Source organism: Bufo gargarizans, chromosome 3, assembly GCF_014858855.1.
Source record: "Bufo gargarizans isolate SCDJY-AF-19 chromosome 3, ASM1485885v1, whole genome shotgun sequence".
NCBI classification, from domain to species: domain Eukaryota; kingdom Metazoa; phylum Chordata; class Amphibia; order Anura; family Bufonidae; genus Bufo; species Bufo gargarizans.
The window spans coordinates 238758403-238771367 of record NC_058082.1 but is presented as its reverse complement, the minus strand read 5'-3'; the positions used below and the strand labels follow the sequence as shown (position 1 = coordinate 238771367).

Sequence of the window (12965 nt, the reverse complement as noted above, 5' to 3'; positions counted from 1 at the left end):
GTCGACCAATTGTGGACTTGCCGCCTGGGGCTTGCACTACAAGTAGGCAGGGAAAGAGGGCTGGGTTCCAGTTAGGGCTCACTGTCTGTGTGTTCCTACGTACTGTTCTGACAGTGACACATATCCTAATCTTTTTTTTATTTTCTGCTTGTAGATTCTTTAATTATATTTTCTGTACATGATTATGGGGGCTGCCATCTTGCCTGAGCAGGTGTTAACAGCATTTAGATATATGTTTTACAGCAACCACCACGGGCGATGAACACAATTGTCTGGAGGTTACCTCATTGTCTTCTATGGAAGAACTTTCTAGGCATGCTCTGAGACCTGTGTAGAAGTCAGGAGGAAGTAGACAACCTGTGACCACCAGTTAATGTGGATGGTAGATCCTTTGCTATCTATATATAGATAACATATGCCATTGTAATCCTGCCTGTGATACTAATAAGATAAGAACTGCTGAAAAAAGTGATCTATACAGCAGTGCCTAGTGTTGGGTTTCATGACCAGTGCAAACACTGCAGGATTTTAGGTCATTTAGGTTATTTTCTAATGACACATTCCCTTTAATTACCTTGGTCACCCTGTATTGGTCAGATTATGAGGTTTGTAGAGTCGGTTGGTTAATTGGCAACTCTTGCTAGTAAAATTCATCAGAAAAACAGGATACTTTACAGCACCTATTAGCAGGAACATATTGTGCATCTTGCAGTTGGTACTCCAGCTACATGTTGGTTTTTTAGGACATTTTATGATCAGAGCATCTGTGCTTCATAATAAATGAATGGCTAATTTAATGCATTATTGCACGTTTACAATAAGATACAATAAAAAAAATATATAGAATAGGTGCTAATAGTGACCTAGAGTGTTTTATTCTTCATATACTAGAAATACCTTAGTTAATCCCTACAGGTAGCACCTTCTTTGCCTTACTTTTTGAATATGAGCCCCCATAATCATAGCCACAGTCATTTCTGCTTACCTTCCTTGTGTAATATAAGTAATCTAAAACTCAGATGTTTATCGTGTCAGTAGAAAAATAAATTCAGCAAAATAATGTGCATAATATATTAACAGTATGGCCACTCTATCCATGGATTTGATTGCACTTCAAAGATATTTTTATGCCAGAAGTTAGCAAGGTTCATCCTTTCTCAGCAGCTGTACACAGAAAATGAGAGGCAAAATTGCAATGCATACAATAAATTTTAATCAACCCTTTCCTTCCATTTGCCTCGCCTGCATTTTTCCTTAATAAATTGTGATGTATTTTAGTGTTTGGGAAAGGGAAAGAACAAAAAGTAGCTTAACAAGCAAAGAAAAATAAGAAAAGGAAAAATTAATGGCACAACCATCTAACAGATAGTTTAGTCCAACACCAACAACTAATCCCGAGTGCAATATCTTTGTTCAATATGTTATATAGCATATGCGGGAAGGAAGAAACCTATCCAATAAATGCCAAACCTAGACTATCAAAAGGAGCAGTCTCTAGTTTGACTGGTATGAGGTAGTTTTTTATGTTTTAGAGAAGAGCTGATTTGCATACTTTTTTCCATGGAGCTTTTCCTTTTAGTGCATATCCATACACCTCTGGGTCACTTCAATAAAAAACAGACCCCAGCCAGAGTTTCAGGATAGAGCAATAGTTATGTACAGTACAGATGAAGCCTAGCTGATCTTAGCAAAAAGCACTATGATACCACTATGTGCCATTTGTGGCTTTCTATAGCATAGTTACACTTACTGGGTACCCTGGGCTACCTAAAAGGGAAGCTGTCACATACCTATCTGTAGGTGACATGTTATAGAGCAGAAGGAGCTGTGACGTTTGATGTATAGTTTGATTGTAAATTATCCACTATAACTTGTACTTTATTAATTATGCCCTCAATATTGGTTAGGTGCAGATCTCAACTCTGTGACCCTCTCCTATCTCCAGAACGGAGCTCCCAAAGTGAACGAGAGAAAACCACGAATTTGCAGCATAGTCTTTATTTATTGCTATGGGAAGTTATACTAAATATTTTCACACACAACTATATACAGTATCTCACAAAAATGAGCAAACTCTTTACATTTTTGTAAATATGTTATTATATCTTTTCATGGGACAACACTGAAGATCTGACACTTTGATACAATGTAAAGCAGTCAGTGTACAGCTTGTATAACAGTGTAAATTTGGTGTGTCCTCAAAATAACTCAACACAACGCCATTCATGTCTAAACCACTGGCAAGAAAAGTGAGTACACCCCTAAGTGACAATGGCCAAATTGTGCCCAAAGTGTCAATATTTTGTGTGGACACCATTAATTTTCAGCACTGCCTTAACTCTCTTGGGCATGGAGTTCACTAGAGCTTCACAGGTTGCCACTGGAATCCTCTTCCATCCTCCATGAAGAGATTACAGAGCTGGTGGATGTTAGAGACCTTGCTCTCCTCCACCTTCTGTTTGAGGATGCCTCACAGATGCGTAATAGGGTTTAGGTCTGGGCACATGCTTGGCCGGTCCAGCACCTTTACCCTCAGTTTCTTTATCAAGGCAGTGTTCATATTGGAGGTGTGTTTGGGGTCATTATCATGTTGGAATATTGCCCTGCAGCCTAGTTTCTTAAGGGAGGGGATTATGCTCTGCTTCAGTATGTCACAGTACATGTTGGCATTCATGGTTCCTTCCATGAACTGTAGTTCCCCACAGTCGGCAGCACTCAGGCATCCCCAAACCATGACACTGCCACCACCATGCTTGCCCGTAGACAAGAAACACTTGTTGCTGAGCACATGCACTTAACTTCTTTGGTCGACCATAGCGATGCCTGTTCTTCACGGAACCTCTCTTGTTAACCCTCTGTATTGTCCTGGCCACCGTGCTGCAGCTCAGTTTCAGAGTGTTGGCAATATTCTTATAGCCTAGGAAATCTTTATGTAGAGCAGCATTTTTTTTTTTAGATCCTCAGCGAGTTCTTTGCCATCAAATGCCATGTTGAACTTTCAGTGACCTTTATGAGAGAGTGTGAGCGATAACACCAAATTTAACACACCTGCTCCCCATTCACACGATACACTAACAAGTCACATGACACCAGGGAGGGAAAATGGCTAATTGGGCAAAATCTGGCCTTTTTCACTTAGGGTGTACTCACTTTTGATGCTGGTGGTTTAGACATGAATGGCTGTGTGTTGAGTTATCTTCAGTTATGTCCCATGAAAAGATATAATAAAATATGTACAAAAATGTAAGGGGTGTACACTCACTGTATCAATATTCTCCACTCATTCTTCTCTATAACATTCTACCTCACCATTTAATCAATCTATGCTTCCTGTCAGTGAATAGGCATGAGTAAGGGCTCTTTCACACCTGCGTTCTTTTCTTCCGGCATAGAGTTCCGTCGTCGGGGCTCTATGCCGGAAGAATCCTGATCAGGATTATCCTAATGCATTCTGAATGGAGAGAAATCCGTTCAGGATGCATCAGGATGTCTTCAGTTCCGGAACGGAACGTTTTTTGGCCGGAGAAAATACTGCAGCATGCTGCGCTTTTTGCTCTGGCCAAAAAAACTGAAGACTTGCCGCAAGGCCGGATCCGGAATGAATGCCCATTGAAAGGCATTGATCCGGATCCGGCCTTAAGCTAAACGTCGTTTCGCTGCATTGCCGGATACGACGTTTAGCTTTTTTAGAGTGGTTACCATGGGTGCCGGGACGCTAAAGTCCTGGCAGCCATGGTAATGTGTAGCGGGGAGCGGAGGAGCAGCATACTTACCGTCCGTGCGGCTCCCGGGGCGCTCCAGAGTGACATTGCCGTAGGAATGTATTAGTGTCGTATCCGGCATTCAGAATACCGGAATGCCGGATCCGTCCTTCCGGTCTGCGCATGCACAGACTGAAATAAAGGTGAAAAAAATAAATGCCGGATCCGTTTTGCCAGATGACACCGGAAAGACGGATCCGGCATTTCAATGAATTTTTTTGAATGATCAGGCATTTTTAAGACTGATCAGGATCCTGATCAGTCTTACTAATGCCATCAGTTTGCATACATTTTACCTGATCCGGCAGGCAGTTCTGGCAACGGAACTGCTTGCCGGATCTCTCTGCCGCAAGTGTGAAAGTACCCTTAGGTAGGTTTTTAGAATTTTAATGTGAACAAGAATGTTTTCATTTACAATCAGCAAGAATTCTATATGTCTGGCAGATGTAACATTTTACTCACGGTGCCCAGATGAGATGCACAACTGTTGTAGTGGAGAATGTGTCCATATGTACTTGTTGAATAAATATAATACACTGCATTGTACTCACAGATACCTCTGTCAATTTGTTTGAAGTGTTTGGCTTCCCATTCATTGCATTGTGATTATTAATTGAGCGCTCGTATGTAGCGATGGTCCACATATATTAATTTACTCTGGTGCTTTTGTACATCTAAGATCATCCATTTGAGCTTGTGGAATAAATGATTTTATTATTTCTTTCTTAAAGGTCTTCAAGAGGGAGGTAAAATCCAAGGAGCCTGTTATCATGAGTGCACTTGATACCGTGCATATATTCCTAGCAGAACATCCATTTGATGGCCTGGAGAAACTGTACCATGAGCCAAGAGGTAATTGAATTGAACATAGCCTTGTAATCACATATTGATGAAGGGATCATGATGTCTTACAATTTCATGAATTTTCACAACCCCCATCTCTTTAAATGTAAAGTGATGTCTTAAAAACCACCAGTCACATAAATAAGTAGGCAGCTCATCTTCTTAACTTGAACTTGCTGTCTGTCAGTTTTTTTTTTTTCCGTTTTTTCCCAGCTACGTGTTTATCATTTTAATGGTTGTTTTGGTCAAGACCTAAAATGAACTGGTATTGTCCCCAAGCAAATCATGAAAAATAAAAGCATTGACCTCTGCTCCAAATGGTTGCCCGTCAGAAGCCCAGTTTTCCCTGTGCTGTTATGTGGAGTAGAAGATTTAGTGAGACAAAGCTTGAGCTGAAATTTATTGCCCATCCTTTCCTCAAAGGCAGTATATATTTCATTTTCAGGTTTAGTGAACGTCCTTCCAGGTTAAAATAAGTCTTTCATTAGAATCTCTATTTTCTAATAACTTCTGAATATGAGAAATTATCTTCATAACATGAAGAGAAATATAGACAAAGTCATGGCTTTAAAGCTGATTTTCCTGTAATATGCAATACTAGTATAATCTGCCTTTGTGTCTGCAAATGTATGGCATACGTGTCTAGTTTTACAAATCATTTTCAAGGAGACTTTAGGGAAGTTAAAGGGGATGTACAGGATTTGTAAAACATGGTACTTTCCATCCAAAAACAGTGCCACTTAATGGGTGTTGACTGGTATTGTAGCTCAGCTCCATGTAAGTGAATGGGACTGAGCTGCAATACCACATGAAACCCATGGACAGATTTTTAGTAGAAATCAGACATGTTTTTTAAAATCTTTTACAACCCTTTTAACAGTTCCAGAAGAACAACTCATAAAAGTGCCAGCACAATGCATTTATAAACAGTGCCACAAGATTCACTGCATGTCCTACTGATAAAAAGTGTCAAAAGAGCACCTCAATAAATAGAACCAAACAAGTTACCCCAATAAAATCTGTCAACTTCAGCATCCTAAGATGGGGAATAGTATGAATTTACTGCTGCCATATTCTATGCCCAGCACAATCCAGTTTTTAATTTAATGGGGCTGTTTGACCTAGGAACTGACCTCTATGGTCCTAACATCTCCTTCATAAAAGAACACACCCCTGTCTGTCCATGGTCCCATAATGTAGGCTCCAATTACTTGTTTCTCGTCGCTTCTGCTTCTCCTTGGACCAGGAAGTTGCTTGGTCCCATGGCCACCAATCACAGGCCCCAGAGAGTCGTCACACCTTCTTCAAGGGCAGTGATTGGCTGCAGCAGTCAAGTTACCAAACCACTTCTTGTTCCTGCTGGGACTGGAAATACGGGAAGGGGGGAACTGCAGACAGGTGTCTGTTGTTTTTTTTTTAACTGAGCACTCATTTGCATCACTGGTGCTCCTAGACCGGGCAGCCCCTCTAACACTGATGCCTGACAGTCTGGTTGTTAAGTGTTACTAATGGTGTTGTTAGGTAGTGTGGCCCTAGCAACCAGACTCAAGTATAGCCAGTAAACTGGTAATGGATAGAAAAAAGAATATATGATTTGTCTAATTTATTGCCCATAGCGGCTTGAGCTCATATTTTACAAGGTACACAATGCAATCTCTAGCTCTGGAGTTCACTGTATGTCTGAGATTAGTGTTTGTTGAGGGAACCCGAACTGCAAAGTTTGGGTCTGTACCGAACTTTGTGAGTTTGGGTACCCGGACCTGAACCTGAACTTTGGCGTAAAAATTTGGGTTTGAGTTCGGTGAGTTCAGGCATTTAATAAAGCTTGTTGAAAGGCTGCAGGGCAGCCAAGGGAAATAAAAGCAGGCTGTTTTAAAACTTATCTGTTTGGGGGAAAAAACCCACACTGCACAGGAGCTGTGGACGGGCATGGAACAACAGACCGATGCGTGGTTGGTGCTGCTGAACCTCAAACCCGGCCTGGTGGTGGGCAATAACAGACGAAATCTCATAGCAGCTCTGGGCCTAGCCGGTTTGACACATATCCCTTGCCTGGCGCATGTGCTGAATTTAGTGGTGCATAGTGTTGGGCGTGAATATTTGAATAGCGAATACTAATCGCGAATATCGGCATTTCTAGAATTTGCGAATATTTAGAATATAGTAATATATTTTGAATATTCTATTTTTTTTTTCATTAGTAACCTCTCTTCCTGCTTGTGGGCCAATGAGAAGTCTGCAATGTCTTTGTCTGAGCTTAGCAACATCCCTAGCAACCAATAGGAAAGTTGCCTACCTCTTACTATATAAGAACCTCCCCAGCAGCCATTTTATGCAGTATTTTGCAGATCTGAGAGAGACAGCAGTGTTATTGCTGTGCTCTCTGCTTTCCTGTGTCATTACATTAGATAGTTAGTTAGTTAGTTAGTTAGATAGCTTACATATATAATACAGATAGTTAGTGGGAGATAGTCAGCGTAGGTTAGATCGTGATATAGTGTAGATGATAGGTTCTGCTGTCCATACATACATGCTACATACATAGTGCTGTATGTATGTATGTATGCTGCATACATACATACATACATAGTGCTGTGATGTCACAAGTTCACAACGATACTTAGTGCACCAATCACTAATAACTAGTCAGACCTGTTAAAATGTGAATTTGCACGTATTGCGCCAAAATATTTGCATCATTAGTGCCGATTTCGCAATTGCAAATATATTAGAGCACTCTATCTGCATATAAAGCTATTGTAATGTTCTGCCATGTCAACCATTCTCTCCAGTCTCAGGAAACGTCTAGCAGCTTGGAAAATGTAGCTATAGTATTGCGCCCGTATTTCGCGTGCATTACGTGAATATTACATTGCCGATTTTTCTCGATCAAGAAAATAATCTCGAATTCACTAAATATATGACGAATATTCTACAAAATATTTGTGAAATATCGCAAATTCGATATTGCCCCTGCCGCTCATCACTAATGGTGCAGAGATTCCGGAAAAATTACCCCCATATGACAGAGCTGCTACAGAAAGTGTAAGATGTCTGTGCCGCTTTCGGCATTCTCACCCTGCTGCTGCTCGCCTGTCTGCGCTGCAGTGTAACTTTGGCCTTTCCACTCGCTGCCTCATATGCAACGGTGTTGGCTACCTCCTCCTCCTCCACCGCCGCTTCCACCTAAACCGCCATGTCCAACCTCCTACTCCACTTTGATCTTCGCCACTGAGTTCAAGATTATAATTTTTTTCCATGTTATTTTAAGTAATTTCCCTTTCCACATTTGTTTGCAGGGCAATTGTCCTGCTCTTACCCCCAGTTTGCTTCCTTTTGCAGCCCTCTAGCCCTTACTACGTCTATTTTACAGCCATTTTAGTGCACCAAAGTTCGGGTCCCCATTGACTTCAATCAGGTTCGAGTTCGGGTCAAGTTTGAGTCCCGAACCTAAACTTTGACCCGAAGTTCAGCCGAACCAGAACATCCATGGGTCCGCTCATCCCTATCTGAGATACACCAAAATGTACTTGCAGGAGAAAAATTCAACTGTTAGCATATCCCTCATATCCACATCTCTATAGTTTTCTTGTGTTTTATTTGGTTCAGACTACATATAAAACAGCATGCAGCAATGTGTCAAGTCATTTTTAGAGCCCCATCATAGATTTGTACAGACTAAAAACCGTAACGCCTGCTCGCATAGTTCTGCCAACAAGATGTAATTAATTGTTGACATCAATGATTTCCAGAAAAAAAAAGACAGAAATGTGCAACACTGTGTTGGCAGGTGTTTAGCAGCAATATGCCAGTATCTCAGAACGTTCTCTAGCATATGTTCAGAAACTTTGTGACTTCATGCAATATGAATTGCTTCACACGTTGATTACCACCCATCCATTATGTATCCATTATGTCACAAACAATAATTAACAACATGCCAGTCTGCTTCATCTGTGTGTGGTCTGTGGCTAACAAAATGAAAGATCATTTCCAGTGCTTCGTAATAAAGGGTTACAATACCTCAACAGGGGTCAAATATCTGCATAATATTATTAAAGTAAAATTATAGTTATTCAACAGATTTCGTCTGAATAGGACCAAAAACAGTATTCAAAATTGCTTCTTTCTGAAAAGAAAACCTCAGAGGAAGAATTTTTCTCGGAATGTTGTGATTATTGAGGAAAAGGAACACTAATGGGAGCAACTGACTCACAAATACTTAAAGGGGTTGTGCAGCAAGGTAAAAGTTTTTTTAAAACGATTCAAAGAGAGTCTGTCATCAGGAAATTTCTAGTTAAGTCAGGCACACTGCCTTGTAGGACTAGCTCAGCTGAATGTAATGATTAGGGATTAGTGAAGCGAGCTTCGGATCCTATATCCGAAGTCGCTTCGCTCAAAATTAATGCTCTGTCTCCATACAGCATTAAACTATATGGCCTCTGATGAGGCCATATTCCCGAAGTCTCACTAGTACCTCGGAACCGAAGCCAAGTTCGGACCAAAGTTTTAAAAGGGTTTCCCAGTTTAAAGATCAAATACCGAAGTTATTCACCGAAGTCTCATGAGACTTCGGGAATAACTGACTTCATCTCATCAGAGGCCATATAGTTTAATGCTGATTTGCATACTTTTGAGTTTCTGGGAAAGATATTCAAATTAGATTTCCTTCCAAAAGGACATAATAATTTGCATATATGTCTCCTAGAAATGTAGAACATCATTGGCTAGATAACAATATTCCTCATGCATATTAGATGTCTATGTAATGAGAAAAAGGGTCCTCAAGAGCATCTCCAAGGCTCAATTAACCAGACCAATTTTCTCTTGAGATACTCAGTACTTTAGTCCTTTTGGAAGAAGAACAAGCTTGCATATCTCACTCAGGTAAGAGTAATATTGGGACACCCACTACTCTAGTCATTTTGGAAGGAAACATGGCTTGCACATCTCACTCAGAGAAATATTACACATAGGTCTCTCATTCACCTGTAATGACTAACTTAATAAATCAGAATTTTTGGGAGAAATTCAGGACAAATTTGAAATTGTTACAATCAATTCACTGATCTCTAGTAGGAAACAATATTACTGATTTATCTGTGCAGCAGTGCAGAATATGTTTTTACTGAAATAAATACATTTACCTTATCTTCTAAATTCAATTTCTGTGATTTATGTAATGCCATCATATTTCGCAGGGTGTTACAAATTGTCATTCTTCACATCAATCCAAGCCCAAATATACTTTCCCAATCTAATTTCCCTATATCACATAGGTTTATAGAATGTCAGACTAACTTATCAGTATGTTATGGATGGGTTAAAGAAAACCATAGAACCTGGAGGGAAAGTCACAAAAATAGTGGCACTACAAAAGACCACCATGGCACCCAATGACATCCCGAGAAACATAAGTCAGTTGATACAAATTGCTACTCAAGTGGCTCCCAGATAGCTAAAATATAAAGTTGATCAAAGTTACATTATATATCCAGAAAGATACATTTTACACTTTAAAATATCATGACGGCTACTTACACTCCTTATGTTATGCAGAACCTTTCATCTCTTCTCCTTTTTGTGCAGACTTTTTGATACAGTCTGTGTGAATTCTCTGGTAAATCAGTTACTTGCATGATGAAGATATAGGCTTGGACGTGTAGTGTAAAATGGTAAATGAAAATTACTTTTCATGCTTAAAAAATGTTTTATTTTCCAGAACATCACGTAGAAGAACAGTCCAAGAATGTCAGCAGGATCCTGCAGAAGCAGGTTGATGATGTAAGAATGGAGTGGGACAAGTTGAACGTGCGTTCAGTTGAGTGGCAGAAAAAATTAGATGATGCACTTGAAAGACTTCAGGAGCTCCAGGATGCAATGGATGAACTGGACCATAAACTACGTCAAGCAGAGGCGATGAAAGGGTCCTGGCAGCCAGTGGGAGATTTGCTGATTGACTCGCTACAAGATCATATAGGAAAAATCAAGGTCAGTTCTGAGAAAGGTTTACCTACCAAAAATATTGGCTTTCTATTACAGGATATAATAACAAAAAAAAGACTATTTTTTATATATATATAGATATATATATATAGATATATATAGATATATATAGATATATATAGATAAATAGATAGATAGATAGATAGATAGATAGATAGATAGATATAGACATGATATTTATTTATTTATTTATTTGAAAGATGTATTTATGTGAAAAGATAGTTTATATAGTTTTTAAGTATTTAGGGGCAGTTACTATTCAATTTACTTTCCAAAAATAGGGAAACATTCCGGCACTCAAGCTGAACTATTAAAATTCATTATTTATTGAAAAAAAATCCATTAAAAAATAAATAACAGTTGAGTAAGAACCAGTGTCACTAGGTTCAAAGCATATCAGTTATATGACTAGGGCTCTATGTCATGTTATTTATTTTTTTATAGATTTTTTCCACTAAATAATGATTTTAATAGTTCAGCTTAAGGGGCCAGAATTTTTCCCTATTTTTTGTAAAGTATTAAACCTGTTGCAAAACCAGCGTTTCATGGACACTGAGAATGGACACTTCCTATGGACATAATGTGCTGAGCGGAATTTTCCCTTTTTTTGTGCTATTCTATTTTTGCCACATTTGCAGTAACATCTGTGACTTTCCTTCCTTCATGCCACTTACGTGTTGAGATGAGAAGGGGCGTAGCTGCAGTAGTGTGCCACATTTATCTTTGTTCACCTGCCCATAAGATGCACCTAGGTTTTTGAGGAGGATAATAAGAAAAATAAATTTTTGAACCAACAGGTGTGCTTTTGGTGAGTTTTGAACTAATGGTGGTCTGTGGGTGACACTATTATGGGGGAACTGTGGATGACACTGTTATGGGGGATCTGTGGATGACACTTATGGGGGATCTGTGGATGAAACACTGTTTAGGGGGATCTGTGGATGAAACACTGTTATGGGGGATCTGTGGATGAAACACTGTTATGAGTGATCTGTGGATGACACTATTATAGGGGATCTGTTGATAACACTGTTATGGAGGGAATCTGTGGATAATACTGTTATGGGGGATCTGCGGATGGCACTGTTATAGGGGATCTGTGGATGGCACTGTTATGGGGGTTCTGTGGATGGCACTGTTATGGGGAGGGGGATCTGTGGATGGCACTGTTATGGGGTATCTGTGGATGGCACTGTTATGGGGAGGGGGCTCTGTGGATGGCACTGTTATGGGGGGATCTGTGGATGACACTGTTATAGGGGGATCTGTGGATGACACTGTTATGGGGAGATCTGTGGATGACACATATATAGCATCTTATGCTATATATGTGTCATCCACAGATCCCCCCCATAACAGTGTCCCCTAATACACCGGGCCCCTCCTCGCACAGCAGTATTCATATGTAAACTGTAATACTTAACCTCTTCTTAACTTTAGTTAAAGTAGCGCTATCCCGTGTACTGCTACTTACTATCAAGCTCCTGTACCGTAACGTCACTCACTCATGTCACACGCCTGCTCATCCTGCTTCATTAATGTGAGTGAGTGACATTACAGCTGCCGGCCGCTCTGCCTGCTACGGGAGGTCGATAGTAAGTGGTAGTACACGGGATAGAGCTACTGTAACTAAAGTTAAGAGGTTAAGGATTACAGTTTATATATGAATACTGCTGTGAGCGGCGGGGCCCGTTGTAAGAGTACAGTGACTGCCGCGATTGCAGCAGTTGCCAGCCTCCAGCCCCTCCTCCCTCCCCCTGATACATCGCCGCGCTGTGCAGCATCGCAGCTGACGTATTATTGTTAGCGATGTAAAAATGGCAGCATTCACTCCATAAGACGCACTTCCATTCCCCCCCACACACACACACTTTGGGGGACAGCCCGTTTTATAGGGCAAAATATACGGTACACATTTAGTTACATTACAAGCATTAGGAAAAACCTTAGCGTAATACTCTGTGCAAAACTTGTACACTGCGTTATGCCTTCTGGGCAGTGTATGACAGAGGGATTCTGAAAACTAGAATCCATGTGTCATTCATCAACCCTTCAGTTGCATGAAGTCCTCCTTCAGTGGCCACATTTACATATGTTTTTGGATCATTTGCGACAAGCAGCTGCCTACAGACACGTAACACAAACTTCGAAGGATGAGTGTTTTCACCAGTTTATTACCTGTTATCATCAGTGCTTAGCCATGTCCCATCTACCTATCATCTGAAGTCTATGGGCATCTTTGGGCACTTCATCACTTCTAAAGTTAAAGGGGTGATCCCGCGAAAAACATTCTGCAGTTTTGAAACCAGGAGCTGGATCTGAACACTTTTGTAATTGCATGTAATTAAAATTTAG

The 12965-nt window shown here is 40.2% G+C and overlaps 1 protein-coding gene across 7 annotated transcripts in view; it reads left to right on the top strand.

Annotated features, from left to right (window-relative positions):
- DMD (dystrophin) overlaps positions 1 to 12965 on the top strand; it is a 3186583-nt gene that overhangs the window by 2620125 nt on the left and 553493 nt on the right. For all 7 annotated transcript variants that reach the window (XM_044284724.1, XM_044284721.1, XM_044284723.1 and 4 more), the window contains 2 exons: positions 4493 to 4613; positions 10327 to 10595. In XM_044284724.1, the coding sequence (XP_044140659.1) occupies positions 4493 to 4613; positions 10327 to 10595 (390 nt within the window). The remainder of the gene's footprint in view (positions 1 to 4492; positions 4614 to 10326; positions 10596 to 12965) is intronic.